The sequence below is a fragment of the Typopeltis vanoorti genome, chromosome 19, assembly GCF_054136105.1.
Source record: "Typopeltis vanoorti isolate ZY-2024b chromosome 19, IOZ_Tvanoo_1.0, whole genome shotgun sequence".
Taxonomy (NCBI): Eukaryota; Metazoa; Arthropoda; class Arachnida; order Uropygi; family Thelyphonidae; genus Typopeltis; species Typopeltis vanoorti.
The window spans coordinates 55,862,424-55,880,093 of record NC_143567.1 but is presented as its reverse complement, the minus strand read 5'-3'; the positions used below and the strand labels follow the sequence as shown (position 1 = coordinate 55,880,093).

The window sequence follows — 17,670 nt, the reverse complement described above, 5'->3', positions numbered from 1 at the left end:
TTAACACTTTCTCAGCCAATGGCTATCATCCCCAAAAAATCCAAAAAAATACTAAAACCAGTTATCTACAACCCAACTCTTCCCCTTCACAAAAAAGATTACTCTAAATCCATCACCATTCCCTACATCCGAGGCACCTCGGAAAAAATTACCAAAATCTAAAAAAAACATGACTTGACCTCTTGTTACAGACCATATAGAAAAATTGGCATCCCTTATCCACTCCACTAAAGACCAACCACTTCTTCTAGCCCTACCTGGTGCATACCAGGTCCCTTGCAGCTGCAAATTGTAATATTTTGGCCAAACAGGCAGAACAGCAAATATCAGAATCTCAGAACACAAGGACTACATCCGATTTCACCAGTACAGCCACTCTGGGCTTGCAGACCATGCTCTGGATACTCACCAGAGTAATACTGCAGCAAGTTCAAATATGAAAGCCTATTCATGGAATCAGCCACAGCCCGTGAACAGATGGCATCAATGGCAATATCATATTAAAAATGAGGATATTAGGAAAGAACTTGACATTGTCAGCATCCAGGAATGTGTTAGCAAAGCTAATCTCAGGTGGTATGGTCACTTAAACAGAATGGGCAAGGAATGATTAGCAAAACAAGTGTTCACTGCCAGGTTGGCAGGAAAACGACCCAGAGGAAGACCAAGATATAGGTGGATTGATATGGTAAAAAGTGCCTTAGACGATAGAAATATAAGATCTGATAATGTTGGAGTCTTGACAAGTAACAGACTGATTTGGAGGAAAATAGTAGATAGGAAGTTAGTAATGATGTAAATTTTTCATATAGTACTATCATATCCAGTACACCCCTTGAGGGTAGATGGCAGGAATTTGATAATGATGATGATGATAAGTTAGCTGGTTTCTTGCATAAGTAATAGGGTTTCTCGCCACAGAATATAAGCAATTCACAAACATAGCAGACTTGGCCATGATTGTCCATTCCAACTAATCTTTGTGTGTGTGGAAGGGGAAAGTGACATACAATAAATATACTAACAGCCAAAGCTATATTAGCATGATCATAAGATAAAAAAATGTCAAAATAAATACATGCAAGATTTTTGCAAGGATTTTCTTCATTTGGTACTGCCTACCATGTTCTATTTTATTTTTATATTCATCCATTATGTTTATTACCAACATTTTTTAGCATCCAAGTTGCCTGAAGTAATAGCCTTCCAGATCAGAATTTGAATTTGATCTATGTAATAGTTAATGCTATATGCCAGATGATAAAAGTCTCTCAATATTAACTTCTTGTCTTGGTCTTGTACATAGGTTGACCAACCAACCTCTCATGTATGGGCCCAACATAAAAAAAAAAAAACAAAAAAAAAAAAAAAAAAAAAAAAAAAAACACAATTATGTTGCATATAAGACAAGACCTAATATAACAGCACTTTATACACCTCTGCATGCTTTTTGAATGAAAAAAAAAACCTTTGGAAAGGAAAGTAGGTCATCCCATGTGCACTTTCTTGGGTAATGTGTGTACAAACATGTCACTTAAAAACTCAAAAGCTTTCCAAAAAAGAAAAAATAATAATCAGTTTTACAAGGGTGATCTGAAAAGTTCTCGGCCTTGACCATAGATGGCAACACTATTGGCAAGATTTTTTTTTTCTAAGTTGGTACATCTGTCATAAGCATCCATGCGAAACTGCAAGTCATTCTATTAAATTGTTTGTTTTATATAAAGTATGTCTGAAGCAAAAGTGTTGTCTATATTCTTTCAAATGGATAAAAATCAACTATCGTGTGGTTATGAAATTCTTTGTAAAAGAAGGTTTAATGCCAAAAGAAATCCATTCAAAGTTCCTAAAAGGTTATGGGCGCTCTTCTAATTTGACATTTAAGAAATGGGCTGCCGAGTTTAAACATTGCCATACCAGCCTAGAAGATGATCCACGTGAAAGATGTCCAAAAAGTATAACAACACCAGAAATCATTGATCAAGTGCACGATATGGTACTGGATGGCCAGCGAGTCAAAGTGCATGAAATTGCTGAGACTATAGGCATTTCAAAAGAATGCATAGGATATATTTTGCATGAAGAATTGCAAATGAGAAAAGCTTTGTGCAAGATGGGTGCTGCACCTGCTCACGGCAGATCAAAAATGCACTCGCATGAAAATCTCAGTGCTTGGAGCATTTTAACAAGAATAAAACTGATTTTGTGCATCAATTTTGTGCATCAAAAAAGACAAAGGAAACGCCACTGTAGTTATGGATACAACAGAATATGAAAGCAAAATGCATACACTGCTCCAAGACCGGTCTACATATCAAATCATAGATCGAGATCCCACCAACTCACAAAAGAATAAGGTGTGCAAGTTACTGAACAAAATCACTTCCTGGCCTAAAGAAATTGTCAAAAAACTTAAACCCATACACGTTAAAGCACCCAGAATATATGGTGCTCCAAAAATACACAAACAAGGTACACCTTTACGTCCTATTGTAGATAGTATAAACAGTCCTACATATAAACTAGCCAAACATTTAGCAAAATTACTAACCACTTACACAAACAATTCTCCCTCTTTTGTTAAAAATTCTACCCACCTAAAAGGTATTTTAGAAAACCACACCTTAAATAGTTCAGACCTAATGGTGAGTTTTGATATCACCTCATTATTCACTAATGTACCACTGATTGAAACACTTAACTTACTAAATTCACAATTTCCCCCAGATATATATCAGCTATTTAAATTCACAGTACAGGCAGGTTATTTTACATGGAAAGGGAAAATATACAAACAGTTAGATGGGACAGCTATGGGTTCACCTCTTTCTCCCCCCTTAGCCAACTTCTACATAGAACATCTGGAAAAATTAGCTATCAACACAGCCACTCTCAAACCTAGCCTCTGGCTACGCTATGTTGACGATGTGTTTGCCATTTGGCCACATGGCCCAGACGCATTGAATACATTTTTAGTGCATCTAAATAGCCAGCATCCTAAAATCCACTTTACAATGGAACTAGAACCCAATGACTGGGACACACTGAGCACACGTCTTCCAGAAGGTTCCTTATCATTTTCTGTTTACAGAAAACCCACACATACAGGGAGATACTTACACAAACAATCACACCACCACCCTTCTCAACAATATGGTATCTTAAAAACACTAACCCATAGAGCTAGAGCAATCTGTTCCAATGACATTGCTCTCACTGCTGAACTTTCTCACCTACGTCAAACCTTCTTAAACAATGGTTATAATCCCCGTAAAATAGATAATATACTAAATGCTACCCATAAATCCCCTCTATCTACCATAGAAGACTACAACAAAACAATCACCATCCCATACATTAAAGGCACATCTGAAAAGATATCTAGGGTGCTTAACAAACACCAATTACGCACAGTATTTAAACCTTATAAAAAATTAGCAACTCTCATCCGTTCACCTAAGGACAAATGCACTCCTTTATCACATCCTAGTGTCTATGAAGTGCCCTGTTCTTGCCATCAAGCCTACTACGGACAGACAAGAAGAAATGTGGACATCTGCCTCAGTGAACACAAAAAATATATCCGACACTTTCGCTATGGTAAGTCGGGTCTGGCAGACCATGCTTTGGATACTCCTACACATAGGATCAATTGGAAAGAAACAAAAGTAATGCACAGAAGCTTCTACAAGTCAGAGAGGTTGTTCCTGGAATCAACAGAAGCCTTGAAACATACCCCAAACCTTAACAAGTATGGCTGTATAAATCTACCAAAGATTTGGGAGACAGTCATCCTAAGACCAAATTAATATTTATTACTTTTATTTTTTATCATTTGGACTACTATTTCAAAACTTTGATTTTTTTTTTTTTTTTTTTTAACCTAGATGGCGCCATATTAGGACTTTAGTCTTGTGTTGCACGCTGCAATCACTTATACCGTCCCCACTGTTACACTGGATTGTGGTTGTCTTGCCTTTGTAACAAACTTTGTGTTGTGTGCTCTGAAGATGCTGGATATATTACCAGCGAAATATTAGCTTTTAAGTTAATAGTTATTTTCTTAACCATCTGTGTTCTTTTTATACCGGGAAACCTATCATAACATGACAAATGCTAGCCATTTCTTTAAGACTGTATAATATAAGCACGTACACACAAGAAAGATATTTAATTAGCCAAATATTTCGGTCTGAAAATTGCAGACCATCTTCAGTGGCAATACAAGAACAGTTTTAAAATACAAGGTGGAAAACTAACAATAGATCATTTATAAATAGAACAAGCTGCGTGATGTTATATCACCATGTATTAAAGAGAAATATTTTTAAGCAGACATTATTGAATTAAAAATATTAATGAATAATTTTAATAATTTTAAATGACATAAAATTAATATGAATTAATAAGTTATCCTGATTAGACTTTCCCAGATTTTTGATACAGATATACAGTCATTCCGATTCAGGTTAGGATGATGGAGTAAGGCCTCTACGCTTTCTTTGAATAAACATTCAAATTTATAGCAGGATCTATGTAAGAGGCGAGTTTTTGACCAAAGGATGTTGTGGTTAGTTTCTATCCCATGCTGAGCCAATCCAGATTTTTCGGATTTGTTGTGATGAATGGAGGATTGATGTTCTTGGATTCTTTTTTCTAGAGAGCATCCAGTTTGTCCAAAATAGGAGAGATCACAGTTGCAGGGAATTTGATAAACTCCAGGAAGAGACATAGTTGAGCATTTATCTTTAGAAGGAAAATGGGAAGATAATTTGTTAATAGGTGAATAAGTAGCTGTTAACTCATATTTCTTCAGAATTCTTGAAATAGGTTCTGAAATTCCGGAGATGTATGGAATTGGAACTCGACGTATTGAATCTTTGTTGTTTAGTGGTGGATTATAAGAATTGAGAATATGTTGTGTACTTTTTTTGGGGAAAGCCATTGAGTTTCATGTGCTGTTGGACAGTAGAAAAATTGAAAAATATCTCATTGCAACCTACAGATCTTATGGTGAGCTTTGATATAGAATCTTTATATATAAATATACCTCTCAAAGAGACTTTAAAATTACTAGCTGACCTCTTTCCAGAAGACATTATAAAACTATTCAATTTCGTAATACACTCTGGATATTTCTTATGTCAAAACAAATTTTACAGCCAAGTAGAAGGAACGGCCATGGGAAGTCCTCTCTCTCTCTCTCTCCTGCTTTAGCCAACTTTTATTTAGAACATCTAGAAAAAGGACTCTTCTCATCTATATTCCCTCAACCATCCTTTTGGGTAAGATATATAGATGACATCTTTACTGTATGGCCTCACAACAAAGACTTCTTACTTTCTTTTTTAAACAGTATCAATTCCTTACATCATCGTATAAAGTTTACTATGGAAATGGAAAAAAACAACCAGTTATCATTTTTAGACATTCTCCTCATCCGGTCACTTTCAAATACTCTTACAACTACAGTTTACAGGAAACCTACGGTGACAGGTCGTTATATTCTTAAAGAATCTGCCCATCATCTTTGTCAAAAAACAGGAATCATAAAATGTCTAATCAGAAGAGCGAAAACTAATTGTTCTACTTCTAATTTTCTACAGAAAGAACTTTCTACTATCCAACAGCACATGAAACTTAATGGCGTTTCCAAAAAGAGTACACAACATCTTCTCGATTCTTATAATCCACCACTAAACAACAAAGATTCAATACGTCGAGTTCCAATTCCATACATCTCCAGAATTTCAGAACCTATTTCAAGAATTCTGAAGAAATATGAGTTAACAGCTACTTATTCACCTATTAACAAATTATCTTCCCATTTTCCTTCTTCTAAAGACAAACACTCAACTATGTCTCTTCCTGGAGTTTATCAAATTCCTGCAACTGTGATCTCTCCTATTTTGGACAAACTGGACGCTCTCTAGAAAAAAGAATCCAAGACATCAATCCTCCATTCATCATAACAAACCTGAAAAATCTGGATTGGCTCAGCAAGGGATAGAAACTAACCACAACATCCTTTGGTCAAAAACTCGCCTCTTACATAGATCCCGCTATAAATTTTAACGTTTATTCAAAGAAAGTGTAGAGGCCTTACTCCATCATCCTAACCTGAATCGGAATGACTGTATATCTGTATCAAAAATCTGGGAAAGTCTAATCAGGATAACTCATTAATTCATATTAATTTTATGTCATTTAAAATTATTAAAATTATTCATTAATATTTTTAATTCAATCATGTCTGCTTAAAAATATTTCTCTTTAATACTTGGTGATATAACATCACTGGCTTGTTCTATTTATAAATGATCTATGTTAGTTTTCCACCTTGTATTTTAAAACTGTTCTTGTATTGCCAGTGAAGATGATCTGCAATTTTCGGACTGAAATATTTGGCTAATTAAATATCTTTCTTGTATGTACGTGCTTATATTATACAATCTTTATGTCACAAGTATCCTTAAAATATCACATCATTTCTTTAAGACATCATCAGATGAAAAAAGCTGAAAACTAACTGATAATTAATTTCTCTGAGTGAAACATTAAATAGGATATATTTGTTATTGCATTTTGGGTGGTTCTCATTGCTAGCAATGCAGAACAACATAATTTAGATTTATTTTCTTGGAAATTGATAGTGATGTCCTTTTCAATTTCAGGTGTTTGTTTTGATTGCATTGCATGCAAAGATATTTCAGTAATGGGACGTTTGTTGTTTATGGTAACATTTTGGTTTGTGTTTTTTTTCTTTGTGGTAGAAAGTAGACGGTCAGGTATGGGAATATTATCATCATCGAATTCCTGCCATTTATCCTCAAGGGGGTATACAGGATATGATAGTACTACATGAAAAATTTACATAATTACTAACATCCTATCTACAATTTTCTTCCAAATCAGTCTGTTACTTGTCAAGACTCCAACATTATCAGATCTTATATTTCTATTGTCTAAGGCACTTTTTACTGTATCAATCCACCTATATCTTGGTCTTCCTCTGGGTCTTTTTCCTGCCAACCTGGCAGAAAATATTTGTTTTGCTAATCTTTCTTTCTTCGCCTGTTCTGTTTAAGTGACCATACCACCTGAGATTAGTTCTGCTAACACATTCCTGGATTTTGACAATGTCAAGTTCTTTCCTAAAATTTAAAAAAAAAAAATTTTTTTAAAGATGCGAATATTATAATCTCAATAATGTTCAATTAAACAAGAATTAATATAATGAATGGTAGAACCAATATAACAGGTGTTGCATCCTGAGTGGCAGTTAAACTTATAAACTATATCATGGCATAGTAGCATGTCAGCCTGAGTTATTGTGGTTCTATGTTTTAGTAAATATTATAGTTTGTTGTTAGTGGTGAAGACAATTCTGTAATTTGAATATTCATTTTAAAGCTTTATAAATTCGTTTTGGATATATGGGAATGAATTCTAAAGCTATATATGGAGTTGATATGTGGCTATGAGAATAAGGTATGTGATTTTGTGAGTAATGAACAGCGTAGTCTATGAATTGTTTGGGATACTGTCGAGAGCTGAAGATCTCTTTCAGATAACTAATTTCCTGGTTTAAAGCAGTAACAGAAAACGAGTATTTTTAGGTGTTAATGAAATGTGTTAATATGACAGAATTTTTGACACAGTAAGGAGAGGAGGTGAAATGCAAATAGTTTCCAATGTTCGTAGGTTTGCAGTATACTTTGGTACTGATATGATGATCAAATCTAATGAGGATGAAATTCAAGAAGTTTATGGTTTTATTTTCGTCATATTCAATAAAGAATTCTAATCTGGGGTTAACCTTTAATTAGTCACATGGAGTTTATTTGACTCCAGCCATCATTCAAGTTTGATTTCTGACAAAACCAATGATGAATTTTTGTTGCAATTTCGAGCAGCTGAGTTTCTTGATGCCCCTGCACTAAATCAGTCAAGTGCCAGCCTTTGGCACAATCAGTTGTGGAGTAAGGAATGATTTCTGATGTTCTGACCCCACATGCGACTACTTATATGAGTATTTTTCCAGAAGCTCCACAACCAGAACCAAGCACTTCTGGACATTCCAGTGGCAGCTGTGTAATATGTCCAGGATTGAAGGATCATAAAATAAGGTCAAAGTGTGAAAAATGCCTGAACTTTTGTTGCAATGAGCATTCTTCAGTAAGATGCAATAATTGTACAGAAAATTAATGTTAATAAATAATATAAAAATAAAGCAATATATTAATGATTTGTTTATTTCATTTTACTCACCACAATCAACCTTATAATAAATAAAAGCATTTCATGAGAAATATTGAGAAATTAAAGAAATATCATAACCTGAATTCTGGGGTCAAAAGGCCCCATGTGACTAATTATGTAACAAAAAAAAAGTGCGACTAATTAAGGGTTAAAAGTGTTGAAAGAACGAATAACTGTTGTATAGCATTTGCCTTACCAATGCACATAACATTGTCCTCTTATTTATTATAATAAGAGATACCAATCAATAAAGAGGAATATAAGAATTGTGAAATAAAAAGTTCAGCAAGTAAACTGCTAATGTTCTGGCCCATGTTCATTGTTGATTATATTTAAAGTTATTGTTGAGATTATTAGTCTTTTTAAAGAGAGGAGAGGATATCTGTAACAGATTATTTCATGCATTCCAATAAGGTTTGACCATTTATAAGCAGGGTGTGAATGATGTCAAGGATTTTGGGTACATCAATATTAGTATATAGAGATGAAACATCTAAAGAAGAAAGAATGCTATTGGGAGATATGTTGGTTTGCTTGATATGTTGGAAGAGTTTATCAGTATTTTTTTTATCAAAAATTTTGAATATTTTAACAATGGTTTCAGTGGAAGTGCAATAAATTTAGATAAGGAAGCTACTGTGGTATGTTTGTATGAAATTAAGGAACATATGGGGGTGGCCTAGTTCGTGTATCTTAACTTGTTTGAAAATAGTGGGGGAATAGATATTATTTCTGGAAAAATTCCCACATTACTCCTCTAAGCATATATTATTTTTATGGCTATTTAGCCTATTTTTGTTTAAAAGGAGTGCCCCTTTTATAATATCATTGGCTTTTTACTCAAATTACAGGGCATTACTGATGTTTTATATAGATATATATGAAGAATATATAGAAGAAAAAATCGGAAAACATAACTTTGTAGGATGTTGCTGGCTGTCTTCTTATTCAGCAGCTGTCCGGCATGTGGCGATATACATTCATCTACTGTTAAAGGAAGGAAGTATGATTGAAAGGAAGGGGGGGGGGTTGGAAAAAGTAGAGGTAGAGAGATTTGGAAGAATTATTGGTGAGGCAAAGGTATGTAAACTTTTTGAAAAACCCAGGTTTTTTTTTATTACTAAAGATGGGCAGAAAATACAGTAGTTCCCCCCCCCATCCGCTGGGGATACATTCCAAGACACCCCGCGGATACCTGAAACCATGGATAGTACCGAACCCTATATATTCAGTTTTATTTCCGAAAGGTTCCAAGGAGCGTGTAACTTTCTCCACCTTTGTAACGAGTTGCCCTAGTGTTGAGCTACCTCCGGGATCAGCGGAATTGTCTATTACTAAAAGAAAGGGCCATGGCTTCATTTTAGTGATGTAAAATTACATAGGCAAAGTGGATATTAGATCCAACATTATTTCAAAGCCGAATGTTTGTAGAGATTATGAAAGTTTTGTAAGTTGACCTTTTGTAAGTTAATATCTTCGGACCGGGGTGGACTGCAGATAGTGAACCTGTAGATAAGGGGGGGGACTACTGTGCTTTTTTTGGGGGGGGTGAAATAGGGGGAAGGATATGATGGGATAAGTTCGGGGTGGGAGTAACGGGGGTGTGAGCTGTTTTGACAGTGTGGAGCCTCATGGGTGAAGTGGAGGATATGTCATGATCTACATAATCTCCAACTCTCGGAGATTATGTAAGGCCAGTGGATATTTATTGAGTTTTTGTCACATTTTATAGCTATCATCTCCAATATTCTAAGCATTGTCTCATTTTCTTGTATATCTATTATTATGGCCAGGGCCATTGCCAGATTAGATCATGCCCTGAGGCAAACAATTAAATATCGCCCCTGATGGATTATAAGACAAAAATATAAGAAAATCTCTAATTGCTACTTTATTTTTATAACAAGAGAAACATTAATGCAAAACGATTACATAATAATATTAATTAAATGTATGCTCTACAGGGATATTGCAGAATAAAACTGTTTATAAACTATGTCTGCCTCTCTCGATATAGTTGCTAGACCAACCAATCTTTCTTGGGTCATTGCTATTCGCAAATAATTTTTAATCAGTTTAAATTTGGAAAAGCTTCTTTCCACACTTGCTACGCTGTCGCTATGCTTATGCTTATGTCAGCAATGGCTGCATGAGCACCCTTATTAAGCCGCAACATGAGGCAGGCTGCTTCTATTCATTCTACATCCTGTAGCATAGAAGGCTTATTGATTAAGGCTTTGTCGATTTGCAGGGTATGTTTCTGTTCAAGGGCGTGGACTCCTATTTCTGTTTTCCCTGTACTTTGTATTCTGTTTTTCTTTTGATTGTTGTGTTTTGTATTGTTTAAATGTTCTGGAATAGGGATGCTGCAGTCACAGAAGTGTTTTCTTCAGTCTTGTCCATAAAGATTCAATAGTAAAACCTGTGTAGATGACATCACAAACTTTTTGGCAAAGAAATATTAGAACACCATAATGTGGTTTACAAATTTCTTTGTAACTTTGTTACTTTTTAACTTTATGGTGGGAGTAACGAAGTTACTTTGTAACTTCGTTACTCCCACCCCGAACTTATCCCATCATATCCTTCCCCCCCAAAGCACAGTAGTCCCCCCCTTATCCGTAATGTGTAGGTTTTAGAAGTATTGCCAATTTTTGGTTCATAGTGAACACTAGCTTAAGTCAGTGTGTTCGAAAATGTATTTGTAGGCTTTGTATGTGTTCTGAATGTATGGCAGTTGGATGATTTTTTGTGTTGAGAAGTTTGTTTCAGTTGTTGGATTGTTCTGACGGGTTTTTGCTATTTTGTTGGCGTAATTTACTAGCTGTGTTGTTGGGCAATTTTGATTTTGAAAAATCTGTGTTAACTTCTTTATTTCTGTGTTGAGATAATTATGTAGTTGTAAACTTGTAAGCATTTATAAACTTGGTTAGAATGACTGATTTCTTAATAGAATAAAGATGGTATGAGTAAAGTGGAGGTAGTTTCCGATATGTGAGGGTTTACGGCATATTTTTGTGGTTATTTTGTTGTGTGTTCAAACTAATGTCGGGTTAGGAAATTGATGGATTTATCCTATTCTGTTTCTATGGTGAATTTTAGTCTGTTGCTGAAGTCATTAAGGGACGCTTGTAAAGTGGTGATACATATTGGTTCTCCAATGCATAGAATATTGTCCACGTATTGGCCATAAAAGGTGATGTTGAGAGGGGGAGGGAGGCTGAGTAGGTGTGATTCTACGTGTGATAGGAATAATTCAGCTAATTGGTCACTGATATTTTGGCCCACAGGGAGTCTGAAAATTTGGATATAAATGTTACTGTTAAATTTAAAGAAGTTTGCTGAGATTACTAGTTTGATTAGGTTTATGATATCACTGGATGTTAATTTTGTTCATGAACCATCTGTGAGTAATGTGTGTATGATGTCGAACGTTCTGGGGGATGTCTGCATTGGTGTATAGTAAGGTTGCATCTAATGAAGTGAGGACTTCTTCGTGGGAGAGAGTTAGGTTGTTTATTTTTTGGAAAAGGTCGCCTGTGTTTTTTATCATAGATTTTGACTTGGTAAGTAATGGTATGAGTAGTTTGGCTATGAATTTCAATAACGGTGATGTGGTGATGTTTTTGTGTGAGACTATTGGCTGTACTGGGTAACCATCTTTGTGGGTTTTAATTTGTCCGAACATATAAGGGGTACGTGTAGTGTGGGGTGTTGTGGTTTTCATTGTTATTTTGTCTATCTTGTTTTTATTTCTTAGAATGTGTAGGTGTTGTTAATTTGTTTTATGGGGGTGGGGTGGGGTCATTTAGGACTTTTTTGGATTTTTTGGTGTCTCCACTACTCAACAGCCTTGAGTGGTGGAGACAGAGAGTTGTAGAGTAGGTGCCCTCCCTCAATGAGACTTTGGACTCCTTGGAGGTGTTACGGAAGAATAATAATAATAATAATAATAATAATAATAATAATAATAATAATAATAATGTCTTTCATCACCCCCCCCATCCCACATCCAATCAGAGTGCTACCTCAGCGACATACCAATCACATTGTAGGAGGCCTGACCCTTCCCCATTCAAGGGTATGACAATAAACAGTTCCACAGGCCGGCCGCTGGTTAGTGCACAGGACTGAACCAGTTAGTAACAAATCTGGAGGCTCCCATCAAATCCTGCAGCCACGTACGTTGCCAGTTCATTGAGAGAGACAAATACTGTAGCTGCAGGAAGATTGTCGAGGCTACGTACGGACAGGACATCGACTTCCCACTGTGTGGGTAGTATGTTTTGTCACCTATCACTACATGCCCTACTTCCTTTTTATCTCTTCTGCACCACATACAATGGATCACAACCGAAAGAAATGCAATTTTATTGTGGATCACAAAAATTCTCCCACAAAAATAGATTTCTCTGATCTATTCTTAAACCTTACTGATTTGATAGCCTGACAGAGAGAATTAGGCTGGAAGACTTTATCAGTTGTGGGATATAGTATTATTCTCACAGGTTCTTTACATAGTCATAGTTATCCTTCTGAGATAATGTAATAATGAAGAGCCTGCAGGATATTGTCGTTACCAACAAAAAGCTCTTCAGCAGATGCCAGATCTGTCCACAGGAATAAAATATGCTGGACCAAAACTCAATCACATCATTATGGATTAGCTGTCCAAGATCAATATTCTGATATCTGCAGACAGCACATCTGTACTGAAAAAAGATAAAATTTCCAACCATAGATAATACAAATATCTTGTCTATGAGAATTTCAATGAATTGTTCCTGTTGAAATCAATACTGGAAAATCAAGTGGGATCTTAAGATATAACTTGCCTATTTGCAGAGGAAATTTACATATGACATTGGCAGTGCCTGTCATTCATCTTTTTTCCTTTTATTTAGATGGAATCATTCTTATTATTGCAGGTTTTCTCCTGTCACTAACAGGCAGCATTCTAGACACTGCATCTGATACCAGTAGAATTTCCTGCTATCTTTAGAAATGCCCCAAATTCATGGGTACTACATATGAGGCTACTGTGGCATATTATGCAACATTTGAGTAAGTGATTTAATATTCAAGAGTAGCATATAATATGCAAATTATGTTGTCACAGCACATAAATTTTAAAAATTACCAGTTCTCCAATTTTATGTTAGTTAATTAATTAAATTAAAATAAATTATATATCATTTGAGTTGCTTATTTAATAACTTGAATCACCCAAAGCTAGAAAAACATTCACTACACTATACTTTTTCTCTCAGTTTTATTATATATTTATAAAACAATGAAAGAATACAAATAAACATAATAATCAATTTTATTTAAAAATCATCTTTGTTAACTATTGCTTCTCAAAAAAAATGTTTTTAAATTTCACATGCAGTCAAATATTCAAATGATGAAGCTATTTAACTCACAGATCTTATCCCATTGACACTAGAGACATTAACAATGCATCCTTTAGTTGCAACCAGATGGGGAACTGCTAACATTGTTAGCTGATATACTGACCTAAACATAAAAATGCATTACACTATATTTATTAAAAGTTACACAGGTTCAGAAGCACTTAATTATAAAAAACATAAGAGTATATAAATTATATATATTTAGTTTAATCCTTTATCCAAGTGTAAGCAAACAAAATTTGCACCTGAAGTATCTTCAGGACTGGGGCAACTCATGGCAAAGGTGGACTGACTTCACATTACTTGCCTTAGTATTCCATAATGCAAAGCACAACTCCTTGCAGACATGTATAATGCTATGCATTATGGGAAGGGTCACTACCCAGACCGGTTTTGACCTTTACTGAGGTCCCTTCAGTGGGAGCCAGACCAGAGGTAATATCAAGGTTGAAGCAATGCAGAAGTCACATTTCCATATACGAGTTGCCAAAAGTTGTCACACCTTATTATTAAATTACTCTGGATTAGAGAAAGATGTTGGAAGTTTTTTCACTTGGTTAGACTTTAAATTATATATATTTAGTTTAATCCTTTATCCAAGTGTAAGCAAACAAGTGATGTAAAGTCAGTCCACCTTTGCCACGAGTTGCCCAGTCCTGAAGATACTTCAGGTGCAAACTTTGTTTGCTTACGCTTGGATAAAGGATTAAACTAAATATATAACTTATAGTCTAACCAAGTGGGAAAAAACTTCCAACATCTTTCTGCCTCCCTGATATTGGCTCTCTGATACTCATCAGACAGCGATCCTGAATCCAGTTGACTAACCCAACATCTAAGCCCATGTTTAATAATTTATTTTTATCCATTTTTTAAAATATCAATTAGGTAATTTAATTTTTAGTTAGAGAAACTATCTAATTTGTTCCACTGAACTCTAATAGTTCATTCTCCTGTCAACTCAGCTGTGACCAAGACATGAGCTAGTAAGCACATGCTATGTGACTTCTTCTCTCTTCCTGACAATGTCCATATAACATTAGATGAAATACATTGCTTACACATTTATTAAGTTTTAATAAATTCTATTTTACTACACATTTAATTATATAAGAAAAATGTTTATTAAACCTCTCCTTAAACTCATTCACTGACAAAACACTCCCAACTATGTCTGACAACACTTCCAGAATAGGTTAACACTTATTTATCTATTCACCAAGCACAAAAAAAATCTAGTCCTTACAGCCCTTGCAAAGTATACTCACAACTTTCAGAAGCTATCCCCCCCCCCTTGTTTACCCCATCCAGTGATCTATTGAAATAATTCTTTAGCATTTACTACACAAAACCTCTTTAGTAACTTATATATTTCTATTATATCCTTCTATACCAGCTAAACCCACAAAGTTTCAGTTTATCCTTACACAGTGTACTCCATAAACCAGCCACTATTTTGGTCACTCACCACTAAATCCTCTCCACCACTTCTGCAGCCTCAAGAAACCCAGGTAGCCAGTCAAATCTGTGCACAGTAGTTCAGATATCATTGCATCAAAGTCTTATACAACTCAGCCATAACATTGTTATAAAATAAGAGCAAACTGCTAAAACATGATCTTCCTTTAGTAAATCCACGCTGTTCCTTGCAGAGTGTAGCTTGTCTGTCTACCCATTTCTGTATGTAAGTTCTAACCAGCTTCTCTAAAATCTTCACTACAACACCAGATATACTGATAGGTCAGTAGTTAAACACATCTGTTTTTGCACCACCCTTGTACAATGGAACTATCATACATTCCTTCCATTCCTGAGCTGAGACTCAAGTTATACAAACACGTGAAAGACCTAGCCAATTCAGCTGAACATTCCTTTAGCATACATGCTGATATTCCATCTATTCTTCCCTATTGCCAAATTCTCCAGGTAATTCAATCCACTGTAGCAGTAGCACTGTATACCATGTTACATACACCTGGTTGCTATATCTTAGCAAAGTGAGCATTCATTAACCGAACAATCTCATTAGCTTCTGACACTAGAGTACCATCTGTATTCAGTAAAGTTATTCTTCCACATTCATTCTTTCTTTTGCTTACAGTATAACGACAAAATTCTTTTGGATTATGTTTAGTTTGCACAGCCAATTTCTTTTCATACTCCAATTTAGCTTTCTGCACACAATACCCATTACTTTTCTGCCTTGTGCTTTATATATTTCATAACTCCTCTCACTCACAGTATTCTTTCCACATCATCTTCTTCTTATGGATCACTTACTTAATTAGGTTGCACATCACTTCCCCCCACCCTACTTATTCTTCGAACTCTAGGGATACATTCAGATGCTGCATCATTTAAGCACCTTTTCAAAGATTCTCATGCATTGCTAACATCTTTCCCATTCAGTATCTGATAAAGTTGATCATAATTTCCAATTTAATAGTTCAGCATGACCTGTACTAATTGGAGCATCAATACAATTAGATAATTCCCACGAAAGCATTTCATGATCACTATCACCAAAAGGCACAAAAATAGTCATATTCTTAACAGAGACTCCTTCTGATGCTATGAACAAATCTAACATTCTTTGATCTTGAGTTGCTTGTTTCGCATGCTACTTGAGAAAGTTGTCTGACAACAATTCAATAACTTCCTCTTTATTCTTATCATGAATTTCTGTTCTACCAAGTCAATGTTTGAATAATTAGAGCCACTCACCTATAATGATCACTAGTTTAATTATATAACTAAAATAACTAGTTTAGTTATATTATTAGTTATATATATATATATATACAGGGTGTTCGGGATAAATTTGACAGTTTCGTAAGGAAAAAGAAAATCTTCTTTGTATCTATTAAATTTAATGAATTGACAAAAAAACATTACAGGCAGAGTTAATTACAATACTATCAACAAGATTTACTCAAAATAACCACCATTAGCATCGATCACAGCTTCAATTCTGCTTCGGAACCTCGAACAAGCTGATGCTACAGTCTCCCTGGGAAGGGCCGCAAAAACTGTTTTAATTTTATCCATTAACTGGGCTTTTGTATTACTGGAAGTGCGATTGGTGTCTTTTTCAACTGCGCCCCATACAAAATAATCCATGGGGTTAAGGTCTGGGGAGTTTGGAGGCCAAACATTTGGACTGGTGAAGTCGTAGAAATTTTCAGACAACCATTTTTGACTATTCCCAGAGGTGTGGCAAGGGGCCGAATCCTGCTGCCATACATACGGCCTACCATTGGCTACCCTTGTTATCCAGGGCTTGACTACAGTTAGCAACTCCACGAACAAAGCCCGAATTCCAATGCCAGGGTTCTTCAACACCTGTTCCTGCAGATTTGCGAGGAATTCTGCTGTACGAACGCAATCAGATCGTCTGCTAGGGATCTTTCTTCTTGCTACATCCTCGTAGTCACCATTGCAAGTCTCTAGTTCATGCCTGATTGTTTTTACTGTATTCAGGGAGCATTGGGCAGCAGTCGTAATATCCTTATTTTGATGGCGGGCACGAATCATCATGATACAAGTTATTCTCTTCCATGATTCAGGTGGGTTCCAGCTATCCATCCTTTCTGACATCTTGTATATGAATGAAGAAGGGTCCAAACTTTTAAATGAAGAGAAGTGTGTGTTAATACATGTAACTTACGGAAAAATATAATTAATTATAAATATGTCAAATTTATCCCGAACACCCTGTATATATATATATATCACTCGTTTAGTTATTATAGGAAAAATAAACAAATATTATTAGAACAGCACTAAATGTAAAGTATATAAAGTATATATTTTTTAAAGTATATAAAGGATGCCTATAAGTATTATTATTTCATTTAAAACAGCATTAATCAAATCATATTTATTCTATATTACTAATCTCTTTGGAAAAAATATCACAGAAATTCTACAAAAAATTTATGATTTCTCCTTAGCTTTTTTAAAATAACTATAACCAATGCTTTTTTCTGGC

At 35.1% G+C, this 17,670-nt stretch overlaps 1 protein-coding gene across 7 annotated transcripts in view; it reads right to left on the bottom strand.

Annotated features, from left to right (window-relative positions):
- LOC150096138 (uncharacterized) overlaps positions 1 to 17,670 on the bottom strand; it is a 205,330-nt gene that overhangs the window by 66,100 nt on the left and 121,560 nt on the right. For all 7 annotated transcript variants that reach the window (XM_090408912.1, XM_090408911.1, XM_090408915.1 and 4 more), the window contains one exon: positions 13,689 to 13,782. In XM_090408912.1, coding sequence (XP_090265038.1) covers positions 13,689 to 13,782 — 94 coding nt within the window. The remainder of the gene's footprint in view (positions 1 to 13,688; positions 13,783 to 17,670) is intronic.